The sequence below is a fragment of the Kogia breviceps genome, chromosome 17 (assembly GCF_026419965.1).
Source record: "Kogia breviceps isolate mKogBre1 chromosome 17, mKogBre1 haplotype 1, whole genome shotgun sequence".
Lineage (NCBI taxonomy): Eukaryota > Metazoa > Chordata > Mammalia > Artiodactyla > Physeteridae > Kogia > Kogia breviceps.
The window spans coordinates 12,995,521-13,012,171 of NC_081326.1; the positions used below are offsets into that span (position 1 = coordinate 12,995,521).

The 16,651-nt window shown below is 40.1% G+C and overlaps 1 protein-coding gene across 1 annotated transcript in view; it reads left to right on the plus strand.

Annotated features, from left to right (window-relative positions):
• C17H8orf34 (chromosome 17 C8orf34 homolog) overlaps positions 1 to 16,651 on the plus strand; it is a 294,894-nt gene that overhangs the window by 167,524 nt on the left and 110,719 nt on the right. The window contains 1 exon segment of the mRNA XM_059042628.2: positions 3,120 to 3,255. Within this exon segment, the coding sequence (XP_058898611.2) occupies positions 3,120 to 3,255 (136 nt within the window).

Consider the following 16,651-nt stretch of genomic DNA (forward strand, 5'->3'; position numbering starts at 1 on the left):
ATCAGGGCAGAGTATAGTGTTGTAGGTAAAATCCTGATGCACTTGGGCTTTCCAGTAACTAGTTCCCAGGGAAATAAACAATGTGTTCTCTAGGAGTGGACCATATTGGCGTAAGGGTGGGTGGGAGTACCTTTGACCAAGGGAGCTCAAGGGTTTCTGAAAGTTTTGTTAATTTTATTTCAAGATGTCATTGATTCTTTTCACCTTTCAGAAGTTTGTAGGTGATCAGAGCAGTGTGGTTTCTGAGTAAAGGGTAATACTTTACAGGTTTTTTTTTTTAATATAATATTTCTTGTGAAGTGTGTGTCTTGGTCACTTGATATGAAAGTTTATATTCCCAAGATTGGAATCACAAAATCGACGAGCTTTTTAGCAGCTGTAAAGATTATAGCTTTTTGGCAAAGAGATGTTTAAACTCACCCTGAAATTATATAGACATTCGATAACTAAAATATATTCAAATCTCATGAAAAGTGGAAGCTATATAAAATACATCATTAGGTGTTCAAAGGACCTTCGAAGCTTTGGTTCCTGGTCATTTCCCACATTCACAGGTTCTCTAGAGTTATGCTGTTGACAAGTCCACGTGACTTAAAAATGACCTCAGCTGTCTTTTTAAAGTTTCCCCAGCCATGTTGATTTAAGATAGTAACCAATTTATCTGTACCATGATGAGTAGTTTCATGGAGAAATTTAGCTATTATCTATTTGAAACCATCTAGTGCTACCAAGCAACTGTCTTGGGAGCACTCAGAGATGATCTGAGTGAAGCTAGAACCACTTTTTTTTCCATTTTTCTTTTCAAAATGAGGGGCTAAACATTGATATTTTATAATGGTTTCTTTGAATTCCTTTAAGGATTCATCCTTTAAGAGTTTAGATAGGATCAAAACCATTGTTAAGGCTACTTGTTTGGCAAAATGATCTGCTGGAGTATTTCTTTTAGCTTCCATGTTATTTCTTTTTTACAGCAGCTACCTCTTTATGAAGTAAGAGTGCATCTAAAAGTGTGTTAAACATCTTGTCCATTTTTTATGGGGGTTCCAGCAGACATGACCCTTTGTTTCCAAAGCATCCCAAAGTCATGGTTTTTTTTAAAAAAGCATGCCTGATATATATTTACTCTGTGGTCTTTGGCTAGTTGACAAGCTCAAGGAAGTGCAGTGGCTTTGCCCTTTGGGCTGATTTTTCCCTCGGGTAGAGGACTGTATTCTACTGGCAAGCTTAAATTGGTGTTAGCGTGTTCTGCTCCAGTTTCAAGTTTTGAGATATGATCTGTCAACAAATAACATTAGGTCAGAGTTTTTAGTGGGAGTCCTTAAAAACACTGAATGAGGTATATCAAGTTCCTAACTGAGCTAAGAAAATGTTAAGGTTCCCTTCCCCTGGTGGGGGGAGGAGGGTGGGCAAGTCAGGGTGTCTCAGTGGTGAATAGTAGTGGGAGGGGGAGAGACTTAACAGAATCTCATGGGAGGCTAATTAGCTAACTGAAAAGTGTTGTGTGTTCTCAGGCAGTAGTACTCTCTGTGCCGCATGACATGAGGAACCATGAGAAGAGAGGGGCGCTTATAACTAGTTAAGCAGAAGCAGTGAGTTTTGAAGGGGTGGCTGTTGCCCCACAATAAGGGGACTATACACTTAACAACCAGGTCAAGGTGATGAGTTTTTTTGACTCTCATGAAGTTAAACCTCTAAGGACACACCCAGATTGCTCATATGCAAGTAGATGAAAGGATTTCATCTGGGGTTGCCTGTGGAGGTAGTGTGTTGACTAATCTTCTTCAGGTAACAGAAGGTCTTGTTCATGACTTAGACTAGTCACAATCTCAGGAAAATTTGACACTTGTTTGCCATATTCAGTTGTTAGAAACAAAATTCAGCTGAGTAGATGATTCATAAATCAGGCAGCATCCAATCTAGCAGGAAGAAAGGAACTCCAAGGAGCTGTACAAAATTAAAGACTTTTATAGACAGAACGCAGTGGATGCAGAAAGCTATACTAGCAAACAACAGGTTGGTCGTGACAAGGTCACTTTCCTTTAGGGGACAGCAGGGGTCTATCAGGTAAATTAACTCATTAGTGCTGAGCGGGGTGATTCCTGATTGTTTAGGATTCCATTGCTGAGAGAGCTTAAACTGTGATTAAGTATCGGTTTGGTAACGTGGGCTTAGCATAAGCAACTTCGTTATGGGCCCTGTTGTCTTATTTTTAACACAGTTAGAAATCCTCTCGATTGTTTTGTGAGAGGTCTAAGATGTTTGGATAGTCTACAGCCTTATCAGGAAAGAGCGATTTCCCTTCTTATATAGGTAGTAACCTCAATCGTGGATTATGTTTTGGCAAAATTATAATTTATCATTTGAAACTTTATGTCCTTCTTTTGCTAAGGCTGAGAGCAAATAAAGAGAATCCTTTTTACAAGGTTCTTTATCCTCTGAATAAAGCAGGAGATCATGTACAAATTGCATCAGGACTAAATTACAAGAGAAACAGACTTTTTAAGTGTTGACTGAGGGCCTGGAAAAAATAGGAGGCTTCAGTGAACACCTGGGGTGTGACTATCCCGGTATACTATTGTCCTCCCAAGGTGCAGACAAAAAGGAATGGTTTAGAATGAAAAAGGAGACGGCTTCAGGTATATTCTGATCGGAGGGTGTTGGATGAGGAAGCTCAAGGCAGGCAAATTAGAAATGAATGACCTTGTGTAATTGGTTTGGGAGCATATTTGTCTTCCTCTGGATTGTTCTTAGTTGGAAGGGGGCAGTCACTGACTAACTCCTGACCATTTGGGGCCAATTGCTGTAGAGATTATGGTTGACTTCTGTGGGTGGTTACAGCAGAAGTTGTGGATCCATGTCCCACAGTCATATGTGGTCTGCCCATGGTGCAGACAGATTCATCTCTCACCCTTTTGCCCCTGTAAATCTTCTCATATAATTTTCTCCAACTACATCTAGAAATAATTTGAAAACTAATTGATGCACGAGGTAAGATTTTTGCAAAGTGGAAATACAATGTTTTGCTAACCAACTACTGGCAGATATCTGAAAACCTGGACTTTCCTCCTTCATTCTGTTAGAGTTAATTTTTTTCTCTGCAATTGTTTATGTTGTTACAGAGGATCTTGATGATTTAAGAATGGAGGGAGTAACTACCCTGGTACCTTCTGGGAACAAATTTAACCAAGGTCGAGCTACTCACTCTGCTGAACCTCAGGCCAAAGTCACACTGAACATCTGTTCAAGGTGTGCCAGGTAAAGCAAATAATAAGTATATCTTTGTATAAACATGATATTGATTTTTTTTTTATCTAAGATTTTGATGCAAAGGGTGTACTCCTCTGTGTTAAGAAAATCTTTTCCTTCTGGTTATCTTTTGTGCTGACATTGACAAGGGAGTTAGTAGTACAGTTTATCCTTGTGCCCAATGCCACTGAGACGGACAGTGAATCAAAGAGTGTAGATTGTCTTTACTTCACAGCTGGAGACTATTTTAAGACTTTCTGTCTCTGAATTTCATTTGCTGTCTGCCCTTCTGTTCCTTTTCAAAGGAAGGTTCAAGGGGCTCTAAAAGTTCAAAGCCACTCTAAAGCACCTGCATAAAGGACAATTTGCCCAGGTACACTTTTAGATCTGATATTATTGGCCTCTTAACATGCTCCTCATCCTATTCACCTCCTGGAAAGAATTTAATCAGCTTGATGCTTTTCAGTTTTGGCAGCTGAAAGCAATCCTTGCATACACTGTATGTGGCCAAAGAAGTAGCTTAAGTTACTGCCAAGTCAGCTGCTGACTGGTAACTGCAGTTACTGCCAGTGCTGGTCTAGCAGAAACTCACCAAATAGCTAGAATTCATTCTTTTGTAGGAACAAAATCTCATTTGCAAAGAGGCTTTTAAGCCTGTTTAAATGATAAAACAAGCCTTCTAACCCTCATGTAAATGGTGCAGATTAGCAAGAACAATGCACTGGCTGGCCAGTTTTATCTCCTTTTCTTTATGTCTCTGCTGTTCTATTGTACAGTTTGAGAGGGGATTAGTGGCTAGGAACTGGGTGGGGGGGGGAAGTGTAGGAAAATCACATCCGATTTTTGTAGCTTTTCCTTGCCTTTACCCCTTTGGAATTTTAATCTTAATTGTCATAGACTTAGAAGAATAAAAAGAAATAGAAATAAAAATAAATAGAAAATCAGGGGATATTATTTGAGACCGTTAAGAGAAATGGCATAGCACAGTGAAACACCAATGGAAACGTTGCTTCAGACAAGTAATATTTGGGTGGATTGATTTTCCCATTAGGGCTGTGAAGAAAACGGCTAATATTTATGTGATGATAGTTAGGCATCCTGAGTGTGCAAGGTCATCTATGGAAGAGTTGCTTGGCAGTTTAAAAGAACTTTATATTTGTACATTTACAGTTTGACTGGAGAGGGGTTGGTGCTTGGTCCTTCATATTATTTGTAGAAGATTGGGATATGAGGTGTTTTCTTTTTGAAAGGAAATCCTATGCAAAAGGTATGTTTTACTAAAGTACTGAGGATTTTAATTGGCAAAGGGCCAAACCCATTCTTTGCCCTAAATTATTTACATTTAGTTTCCCAGTGATAAGTTAGATTACAAGCCACCTGCAATTAAGGTAAACTCCTAACTGAAATTGTTGAATATTCAGTTGAATATTAATCAATTACATTTATTGTATTCTTTCTGTGTTACCAAAGTACACAGCTAGTGAGTGGCAAAACACAGTTTCAAACCCAGGCAATATAGCTTGACAGTCTGCCTGCTTAGTCATTTTGTTTTATTGCTAAACACCAAGCTATTGTCTGAAGTTGAAGAAGGAAGCCTAAAATAGATAGAAATGATGAGCTACAAAGAGATGTAGGTGTCTGAAATGCTGTGAGTTCATGGTTGCCTTGATGAAGAATAAGGCAATACTGTACTTTCAAAAGCAAGATTGGTTCAGGGAAATCAATGGAAGAAGTATGGTGGAAGACACTAGGCTGTTGATTTTAGAGTAGCTGCTGTAGCCAGGGTTTAGAGTGGAAGAAAAACTAATATCAGTTTTCAAAAACTATGAGGAACCTGAAAATTTACTCTATTTGCAACCTAATACTGTTTTATGATGCTGGGAAAAGACATGAAACTCCTGGGTCAGAGACCAAGGACTTAGTACTCACGACAGTAACAACTGTCAGAGTATTAGCATTTTCATTGGTTCCCTGAGCCGCAAATCTCATGGGATGACACTCAGAGGATAGCAGGTTGTGGTATATGAGAGGAACACTGAGTTTAGGAAACATGGATATTTTATATGAAGTTAGCACTGTTCTAGAGAGAGACCCCATATCTATCTTGAAAGGCTGTTTGCTAAACAAACATCCCCAAACAGATTGTTGGAAAGAAAGGCTGTCAGTGTCTACTCGTAAGATATGCAGACACATGAGAGATTCACGGAGAATTGCCTCCCAGTACTGTTTAGAGTGGACTTCCTCTGTGATGCGTTGATGTGGTTATCAGAGTTTTCTGCACTTAGTTGTCAAACATCAATTTGTGTTGCTGGCTCACCTCTTCTAGTTACAAGTAAGGCTTTTAGGATTCTGAGAATCAGACTTTTTAAGCCAGGGCTGAGCTGTTATCTGAGGCAGAAGTCAGAAACTGGAGGACTGTGGGTAGTGTCCAGTTTTGTGTCCACATAAGATTTTAAAAATACCACTGGAGGGGACCTTCAAGATGGCAGAGGAGTAAGACGTAGAGATCACCTTCCTCCCCACAAATACATCAAAAATACATCTACATGTGGAACAACTCCTATAGAACACCTACTGAACACTGGCAGAAGACCTCAGACTTCCCAAAAGGCAAGAAACTCCCCACATACCTGGGTAGGGCAAGAGAAAAAAGAAAAAACAGAGACAAAAGAATAGGGATGGGACCGGCCCCTCTGGGAGGGAGCTGTGAAGGAGGAAAAGTTTCCACACACTAGGAAACCCCTTCACTGGCGGAAATGGGGGGAGGGCGGAGGGAAGCTTCAGAGCCATGGAGGAGAGCACAGCAACAGGGGTGCAGAGGGCAAAGCAGAGAGATTCCCACACAGAGGATCGGTGCCGACTAGCACTCACCAGCCCGAGAGGCTTGTCTGCTCACCCTCTGGGACGGGCGGGAGCTGGGAGCTGAGGCTCGGGCTTCGGAGGTCAGATCCCAGGGAGAGGACTGGGGTTGGCTGCATGAACACAGCCTGAAGGGGGTAGTGCGCCACGGCTAGCTGGGAGGGAGTCCGGGAAAAGGTCTGGAACTGCCGAAGAGGCAAGAGACTTTCTCTTGCCTCTTTGTTTCCTGATGCACGAGGAGAAGGGGATTCAGAGCACCACCTAAACAAGCTCCAGAGACGGGCATGAGCCGCAGCTATCAGCGTGAAACCCAGAGACGGGCATGAGACGCTAAGTCCGCTGCTGCAGCCACCAAGAAGCCTGTGTGTGAGCACAGGTCACTCTCCACACCTCCCCTCCCGGGAGCCTGTGCAGCCTGCCACTGCCAGGGTCCCGTGATCCAGGGACAACTTCCACGGGAGAACGTGCGGCGCGCCTTGGGCTGATGCAACATCATGCTGGCCTCTCAGCCCCAGGCTTGTCCCGCATTCCGTACCCCTCCCTCCCAGCTAATCAGCTGCTCCTTTAACCCCGTCTTGTCTGGGCCAAGAATAAATGCCAGAAGGTGACCTACATGCAGAGGCGGGGCCAAATCCAAAGCTGAACCCCAAGAGCTGTGCGAACAAAGAAGAGAAAGGGAAGTCACTCCCAGCAGCCTCAGGAACAGCGGATTAAATCTCCACAATCAACTTGATGTACCCTGCATCTGTGGAATACCTGAATAGACAACGAATCATCACAAAATTGAGGCGGTGGACTTCGGGAGCAGCTGTAGACTTTGGGTTTGCTTTCTGCATCTAATTTGTTTCAGTTTTATGTTTATCTTAGTTTAGTATTTAGAGCTAATTATCATTGGTAGATTTGTTTATTGATTTGGTTGCTGTCTTCCTTTATATATATATATATGTATATATATATATTTTTTTTTTCCTTTTTTCCTTTTTCTCTTTTTGTGAGTGTGTATGTTTATGCTTCTTTGTGTGATTTTGTCTGTATAGCTTTGGTTTTACCATTTCTCCTAGGGTTCTGTCTGTCCATTTTTTTCCTTTTTTTCAGTATGGTTTTTAGCAATTGTATTCATTGGGTAATTTGTTTATTGGTTTGGTTGCTCTCTTCTTTTTTTTATTAGTTTTTTATTTTAATAATTTATTGTTTATTTTAATAACTTTTATTTTATTTTATCTTATTTTTTTGTTTCTTTTTTTTTCCCTCCCTTTTCTTCTGAGCCATGTGGCTGACATGGTCTTTGTGCTTTGGCTGAGTATCAGGCCTGAGCATCTGAGGTGGGAGATCCGAGTTCAGGACATTGCTCCACCAGACAACGTAATATCAATCGGTGGGAGCTCTCCCAGAGATCTCCATCTCAACAGTAAGACCCAGCTCCACTCAACCACCAGCTAGCTACAGTGCTGGACACCCTATGCCAAACAATTAGCAAGACAGGAACACAACCCCACCCATTAGCAGAAAGGCTGCCTAAAATCATAATAAGTTCACAGACACCCCAAAACACACCACCGGACGCGATCCTACCTACCGGACACGGTCCTACCCACCAGAAAGACAAGATGCAACCTCACCACCAGAACACAGGTACCAGTCCCCTCCACCAGGAATCCTACACAACCCACTGAAACAACGTTACCCACTGGGGGCAGACACCAAAAACAACGGGGACTACAAACCTGCAACCTGCAAAAGGAGACCCCGAACACAGTTAAGCAAAATGAGAAGATACACAGCAGATGAAGAGCAAGGTAAAAACCCACCAGACCAAACAAATGAAGAGGAAATAGGCAGTGTTCCTGAAAAACAATTCAGAGTAATGATAGTAAAATGATCCAAAATCTTGGATATAGAATGGAGAAAATACAAGAAACGTTTAACAAACACCTAGAAGAACTGAAGAGCAAACAAACAATGATGAACAACACAATAAATGAAATTAAAAATACTCTAGAAGGAATCAATAGCATAATAACTGAGGCAGAAGACGGATAAGTGACCTGGAAGATAAAATAGTGGAAATAACTACTGCAGAGCAGAATAAAGAAAAAAGAATGAAAATAATTGAGGACAGTTTCAGAGACCTCTGGGACAACAGTAAATGCACCAACATTCGAACTGTAGGGGTCTCAGAAGAAGAAGAGAAAAAGAAAGTGACTGAGAAAATATTTGAAGAGATTATAGTTGAAAACTTCCCTAAGATGGGAAAGGAAATAGCCAATCAAGTCCAGGAAGTGCAGAGAGTCCCATACAGGATAAATCCAAGAAGAAACATGCCAAGACACATATTAATCAAACTATAAAAATTAAATAGAAAAAATATTAAAAGCAGCAAGGGAAAAACAACAAATAACATACAAAGGAATCCCCATAAGGTTAAACACTGATCTTTCGGCAGAAGGTCCGCAAGCCAGAAGGGCATGGCAGGACATATTTAAAGTCATGAAAGGGAAAAAACCTACAACCAAGATTACTCTACCCAGCAAGGATCTCATTCAGATTCAATGGAGAAATTAAAACCTTTACAGACAAGCAAAAGCTGAGAGAATTCAGCACCACCAAACCAGCTTTACAACAAATGCTAAAGGAACTTCTCTAAGCAGGAAACAGAAGAGAATGAAAAGACCTACAATAACAAAACCAAAACAATTCAGAAAATGGTAATAGGAACATACATATCGATAATTACCTTAAATGTAAATAGATTAAATGTTCCAACCAAAAGACACGGACTGGTTGAATGGATACAAAAACAAGACCTGAATTATACTGTCTACAAGAGACCCACTTCAGACCTAGGGACACATACAGACTGAAAGTGAGGGGATGGAAAAAGATATTCCATGCAAATGGAGATCAAGAGAAAGCTGGAGTAGCACTTCTCATATCCAACAAAATAGACTTTAAAGACTAAAAAAAATAATAATAATAAAATAAAATAAAGACTATTACAAGAGACAAAGAAGGACATTACATAATAATCAAGGATCAGTCCAAGAAGATATAACAATTGTAAATATTTATGCACCCAACAGAGGAGCACCTCAAATTCATAAGGCAAATGTTAACAGCCCTAAAAGGGGAAATTGAGAGTAACACAATAATAGTAGGGGACATTAACAACCCACTTTCACCAATGGATGGATCATCCAAAATGAAAATAAATAAGGAAACACAAGCTTTAAATGATACATTAAATAAGATGAACTTAACTGATATTTATAGGACATTCCATCCAAAAACAACAGAATACACTTTCCTCTCAAGTGCTCATGGAGCATTCTCCAGGATAGATCATATCTTGGGTCACAACTCAAGCCTTGGTAAACTTAAGAAAACTGAAATCGTATCAAGTATCTTTTCAGACCACAACACTATGAGACTAGATATCAATTACAAGAAAACAAATGTAAAAAATACAAACACATGGAGGTTAAGCAATACACTACTAAATAACCAACAGATCACTGAAGAAATCAAAGAGAACAACCCTCAGAATGGGAGCAAATATTTGCAAATGAAGCAGCTGACAAAGGATTAATCTCCAAAATATACAAGCAGATATCTGGATGTATATTTGAGCAGATATCTCATGCAGCTAAATATCAAAAAAAGCAGACAACCCAGTTCAAACAAGGGCAGAAGACCTAAATCAACATTTCTCCAAAGAAGATATACAGATTGGCAACAGATGAAAGGATGTTCAGCATCACTAATCATTAGAGAAACGCAGGTCAAAACACAATGAGATTTTCACACCGTTCAGAGTGGCCGTCATCAAAAAATCTGCAAACAATAAATGCTGGAGAGGGTGTGGAGAAAATGGAACCCGCTTGCCCTGTTAGTGGGAATGTAAATTGATACAGCCACTATGGAGAACAGCATGGAAGTTTCTTCAAAAACTAACAATAGAACTACCATACAATCCAGCAATCCCACTACTGGGCATATACCCTGAGAAAACCATAATTCAAAAAGAGTCATGCACCACAATGTTCATTGCAGCTCTATTTACAATAGCCAGGACGTGGAAGCAACCTAAGTGTCCATCGACAGATGAATGGATAAAGAAGATGTGGCACATATATACAATGGAATATTACTCAGCCATAAAAAGGAACAAAATTTATTTATTGTGAGGTGGATGAACCTAGAGACTGTCATACAGAGTGAAGTAAGTCAGCAAAACAAATACCGTTTGCTAACTCATATATATGGAATCTAAAAAAAAAAACCCAAAATGGTTCTGAAAAACCTAGGGGCAGGAGAGGAATAAAGACACAGACAAAGAGAATGGACTTGAGGACACGGGGAGGGGGAAGGGTAAACTGGGATGAAGTGAGAGCATGGTATGGACATACATACTGTACCAAATGTAAAACAGAGAGCTAGTGGGAAGCAGCCGCATAGCACAGGGAGATCTGCTCCGTGCTTTGTGCCCACCTAGAGTGGTAGGATAGGGAGATGGGAGGGAGACGCAAGAGGGAGGGGATACAGGGATTAAAGTATACATATAGCTGCTTCACTTTGTTATATAGCAGAAACTAACACAACATTGTAAAGCAATTATACTGCAATAAAGTTGTTTAAAAAAATAAAATTACCACTGGATTAATTACTCATTTACATGAAAGTTGGGGTTTCTATCTTCTCTTCAGGATGCACACACGTGACCACACTGAGCCCACATTCTCAAATGGTTTTACAGCTGCAGCTTCCCTCTCGAGTCCCTTAAACCCAGTTGTGCTTTAGTTCGCCTCCGGTTATCTTTCCTGCTTCCCTCACTTACTCCACCTATCTGAAGTCTGTAGGTCTGTGTTTGTAAGCTCTGATTTGTAGAAACCCTGGAACTCCAAAGATAAGCAGGGAACCACTACTGGAGGGTGCAGGTTGAGGTACATGGCCAGACCACGGGGAGAGGAATGTGGAGCCCAGAAGGGGTGGATCGTAGTCTCTCAGGGTTTCAGGTTAAGGGGTAGGGTATCAGGTTATGGGGTAGTCAGGCTGTAGTCTTACAGTGACCAGGTAATCCTTCAGAAGTCAGGTGGAGTGAGCTGGTCAGAAACCTAGCACTGCAGACTAGACCGACATGGAGAAAATGATTGCTTCATTTAAAGAACTGTGCCCATTCTCACTGCTCTCTTTGTGGGCGCTGGTACCCAGCCTGGAAGATAATGAGAGATTATACGGGATTCATAGAGGAAGCCCAGACATTGGATTTGGGGTCTTGGACCAAGATTTAAGTCCAGATCTCACTGGATTGGAGACAGTATGGTACTAATGGATAAACTGGATAATTAATGTTAAGTTATATCAGGTACTTACCAACACCTTTCGAGAATTTACAACAAAGGTAGAATAGAAAGACCACCTACTTTCAAGTCTGACAAGGGGATCTAACTTTCATACTCTAAATTACCTAGTATGTCATCTTGGGGATAATTATGCAAAGATTAAGAACATCTGACCCCTTGTCTGTGAAATAGAGTTCACCTTTTCCTGGAGATAATCTCTAAGGATGACCGAGAGTGCTGAGCAGGAGAATGTATGCAAAGGCAGCAAGCAGAGTGCTCACAGTGCATGGCTCTCAAGGAGCTGGTGGTTTCTCATCTCTTTCTCCCCACTCATTGGGATGATTACCATGTAAATACTTAAGCAGTTTAAAATACTTCAAGGTTTTTCCCATCTTTTAGAAAAGCCCACATTAAAGTACTCAGGTACTGAAAGAAAAAGCCTCATTTTCCTGACATTCAGGAATTTTCTCCTGCGTTAGGCCTGTGACTGACCCGGGAGAAAACTGTTGTCCATTGTCGAGGACAATAAGACAGTGTAGGGTGGCAGTGTTTCTGTTGGTTTGTTTCTTAGAGTTTCACGGTCAAGAAATCATTTTTCCCATAGAACCGGAGGGGTAAAATATAAGTAAGTTTAATAGATGTGTTGTGATCTTGAAATACTACTGTAGCCCCAAGACACCCAAGAGTCACTGAGACTCAAGTGATGTTCAGAGTTTCTGCAAAGAACCCATCAATGATCAAGTTAGTGAAAAGACGTGCAGTCTACTCTTTAAATTGTCATTTTCCTCAAATCTCTTTTTTTTCAAATACTGCACTGCTCATGAGCTACTTACAGGGTCACAGTATCTAGAAGTGAGTTTGCATGTATGTCCAGAACATTATTGCTCTTATCCAGCTGAGGGCGTACATCCAAAGGCCACAGAGCCCTTCTCATTCAGAACCTGATTGGAAGACAGTGATCTGTAATGAGACGAATCCATTCTGCTGGGAAGAATTGAGGGATGTAAGATGTACACGACCATGGGAAGGACTTCCGCTTTCCAAGAGATCAGAAAAAGAGGAATTCAGCCCACATTAAATTGCTGTGTAAAGCTCTGTGTGCAACAAAGTGACTAAAATATCAAGAATGTCAAAACGTTTATTGATTAGCATGGTTACAAGAAATAAAAAGATTACAATTGTTTTTCATAAATATTTCACACGTGGTTAGAAAAGTGCAGGTGGAAGAAAGCTTATGTTTTGAAGCTGGAAAATTATTCCAGGGTAATGTTACTCCCATACCTCATAGTGACCTTAATCTGGTGTGGACATTGCTGCAATCTGCGTGATTTAAACAAAGAGATGACATCATTTGGCAGGTGGAGATATGCATAGTTAATAGATGTCTGACCACCAAGATGTATGAAGATTCTAACCCAGAATATCTCAACTTTCCCTTCAGATCATAAGGGAAAAAAGCCATTACAAAACAACAATTTTAAGTAAGCAAAGAATTTTCTCTGTAGGAATATAGCAGTGTCCTTCTAATTGCTGATTTTTCACATTACAAGGTAGATTTTTAATATATTCAGCAAGTGTCTTGGCTTGACTTTTAGAAGATTCTATTCCTACGGCTAAAAATCCTTGGATAGCATGGACAAAATAAGTTTAATTTGTTGCCTAGGAGTCACACTAAGTCATATCAACTAAAAAGTAAAATGTCAGTAGGTCAGTAATGCAAATTATCAGTAATTATCAGAAGAACTTTTGTGGTTTTAAAAAATAGTGGTTTGCAAAATTGTGAGTTTCAAATTGAATTTCTCTATTAAATATCCTGAATTTTCTTTTTTTTTTTTTTGTGGTGCGCGGGCCTCTCACTGCTGTGGCCTCTCCCGTTGCGGAGCACAGGCTCCAGACGCGCAGGCTCAGCGGCCACGGCTCACGGGCCCAGCCGCTCCGCGGCATGTGGGATCTTCCCGGACCGGGGCACGAACCCGTGTCTCCTGCATCGGCAGGCGGATTCTCAACCACTGCGCCACCAGGGAAGCCCTAGACTTTTTTTTTATTCAACAGAAATCAAGTATCACATTATTGCTAGTTAGTAATCTGCCATTCATTTGTAACAAGGTTAATCAGATGCCCCTTCCTTCTTCTTGTGCTTGAATGAGTTAGAGTGCCCTAGTCCATTCTCAGAGAAAGCACCAGGAAGTCCACAAGATGGCATATCCTGCTGCATTCAGGAGGGGATGTGCTGGTGGCACAGTAGCTGCTGCCTGGGAAATTCATATTTCAATATGATTCACAATGCCCATTAGCCATTAAAAGTATTGTATGATGGGGTACAATTCACATTTTAAATCATGCAATTTTAGAATTAGAGAATTTCTGATATAGATCTTAGAATATCCTATATGTTTTTACAATGGAGAGAATACCTAAAACCTAGAGAGATTTATAAAAACATCATCCAATAAAATAATACTCAGGGAACAGCCTCTACTGCCAGAATTTCAGCCAAGAAAATATGGGCTCAATTTAGTGATATCATAAGGTCGGGAGAAAAGTCATTGTCAAGATGAAATTCACATTTGTGTAATGAATAGTCCACTCCTTTAAGTGAGTTAATATAGAGTTATTTATGGTATGTCTTAGTAGATCACTTTGATTTAAAATACAGATGAAAATAAGAAAGGCAACTTTAAGTTGTGTATACAGGCAATGTGCAGCAGTGAGTATGCCCAATTACTTGGATAATTTAGGAAAGTACCTATTTTGGGGGAGAAGGAGGATTGTCCTTTAGATCCAATCACCCCATTTTATTACCTTTCCTAAAAGGAATTTATGAGATAACTGCTTGACTCTCTATTTAAAGTTCTTTAGCTTTCACAGAAGCAGGCAGAAAAGGGTAAAACATTCCTCTCCACACAGCTGCCTTTCCCCCAGCTGCAGCTTTCCTTCATTGTTACATAAAGGCAGCTGGGTGATACGTATTGCATCCAGGTTCTTCTTACATTTGCTAGAAGCACTGAATCCTTAACTGTCCACAGAGCACCAGTGCTTCCTGGCTTCTTCTCTCAGAACATTTGCACTATTCTCCACTTGCTCTTGAACAGCAATCATGCTGGCCTTCTGGCTGTTTCTCTAACAGGTCAAGTGCCTGCCGAGCTTGCTTTTTTGACACTTCCTATTTCCCCTGATGGATGACTTTTGCATGGCTTACTTCTTCATTTCAAAAGTCACTTAATCAGAGAAGGCTTTCCTGATCCCAACCTCATCTCTCTCTCTCTCTCTCTCCTTACCTGACTTTTTTTCTCAAAGTTTCATTACTTATTGTTTATTTCACTACATGCTCCCTTTGTCTCTTACTGCATGAGGGCAGGAACCTTGTCTGTTTTGTTCACTGCTATAATTCCAGCACCAGGAACAATGCTTGGAACACATAATTATTGAATGGTTGAATAAATTAATGGCAAGTTCATGAGGCACATTACTTATTAAAATTAGGATTAATAGCTAATTTTTGTTGAGTGTGTTTCATGTCGGGTATTTTTCTAAGCTCTTTATATGTATTAATTCACTTAATCCTGACAGCATCAGAGAGGTTGGGCAATTTACCAAATGTTACACAACATGTAAGTAACAGAGTAGGGAATTTAAGCAGCAGGTTTGCTCAGAGAAGGCACTCTTTCCTCCTGTGCTGCCAACAGTAATAATGGGGGGATGTAGGTTTAGGAGGAGGCCAGGGAAAGGAGGGAACAATGTGGCTGTGTGGCAAGTGGCTGTCATAATTAGTTGGATTTTTAATAATGAGTTATGTCATCACTTCCTCATCAGCATGATGAACAATCAATAAGAATAAATTTACTGTTGTTGTTATGCCTGCCCTTGTGGTATACAATCTAACCAATATTGCTGTTTAAAGTAGAATGAAAGGATACACAGAATTATCAAAAAGTCTGAAATGCTTCCAACCAAGTAACTTCACTGTAATTCTTTAGAAAGGAATGTGTATCTATAAAAAAATTTTGTATCTTCAGACTCACTATGCTAGACAGTGTGTAGGTGGCAGAGACTTATAAGGTACTGAGTCTGTCACTCATGAGTTAACCAGAAAATCATAACAAATAGACCTGAATGGCATTTGATATGTAGATTTGCAATAAAATTTGCTTACACATATTCTTGTTTAGGTGTATCCCAAATTATGTTTTGACTTACATACAAGTAGAAACAGATTTAGAAACAATAAATTGAGTAGTGTTTTGGCTTTAATATGGTTGTTGCCTTGTCAAAGTGACTTAAATTGTGGTCAAGGAAAATGCCATTTTCATCCTCAATGTTATTTTTATCATCTTACCATGATAAAAATAAAATCAGCCTCTAGCCAGGCTAAGAAAAAAGGAAAGTCGACACAAATTACTAATATCAGAAATGAAAGAAGGGACATCATTACAGATCTTATGGACACTGAAAGAATAATAAAGAAATGCTATGAACAATTCTGTGCCCACACGTTTGATAATCTAGATGAAATGGACCAATTCCTTGAAGATACAATTTGCCAAAACTCATAAGAAGGAATGGATAATATGAATAGGCCTGTATTTATTAAAGATTGAATAAATAATTAATAAGCTTCCAAAATAGAAAGCACCAGGCTGAGATAGGATCACTGGTGAATTCTACGAAACATTTAAGGAAGAAATTATACCAATTCTGTACAATCTCTTTCAGAGAATAAAAACATAGGGAATACTTTTTAACTTTTTCCATGAGGCCAGCATCACCCTAGTATCAAAACCAGACAAAGATATTACAAGAAAAGAGAAATACAGACCAATATCTCTCATGAATATAGATACAGAAATCTTCAACAAAATATTAGCATATCGAATCCAACAATATATGAAAAGAATTATAAACCATGACCAGATGAGATTTATCCCAAACATGCAAGGCTGATTCAACATTTAAAAATCAATTAATGGGCTTCCTGGTGAAGCAGTGGTTAAGAATACACCTGCCAATGCAGGGGACACGGGTTTGAGCCCTGGTCCGGGAAGATCCCACATGCTGTGGGGCAACTAAGCCTGTGCGCCACAACTACTGAGCCTGCACTCTAGAGCCCGCGAGCCACAACTACTGAGCCCGCAAGCCAGAACTACTGAAAGCTGCATGCCTAGAGCTCCCGCTCTGCAACAAGAGAAGCCACTGCAATGAGAAGCCCA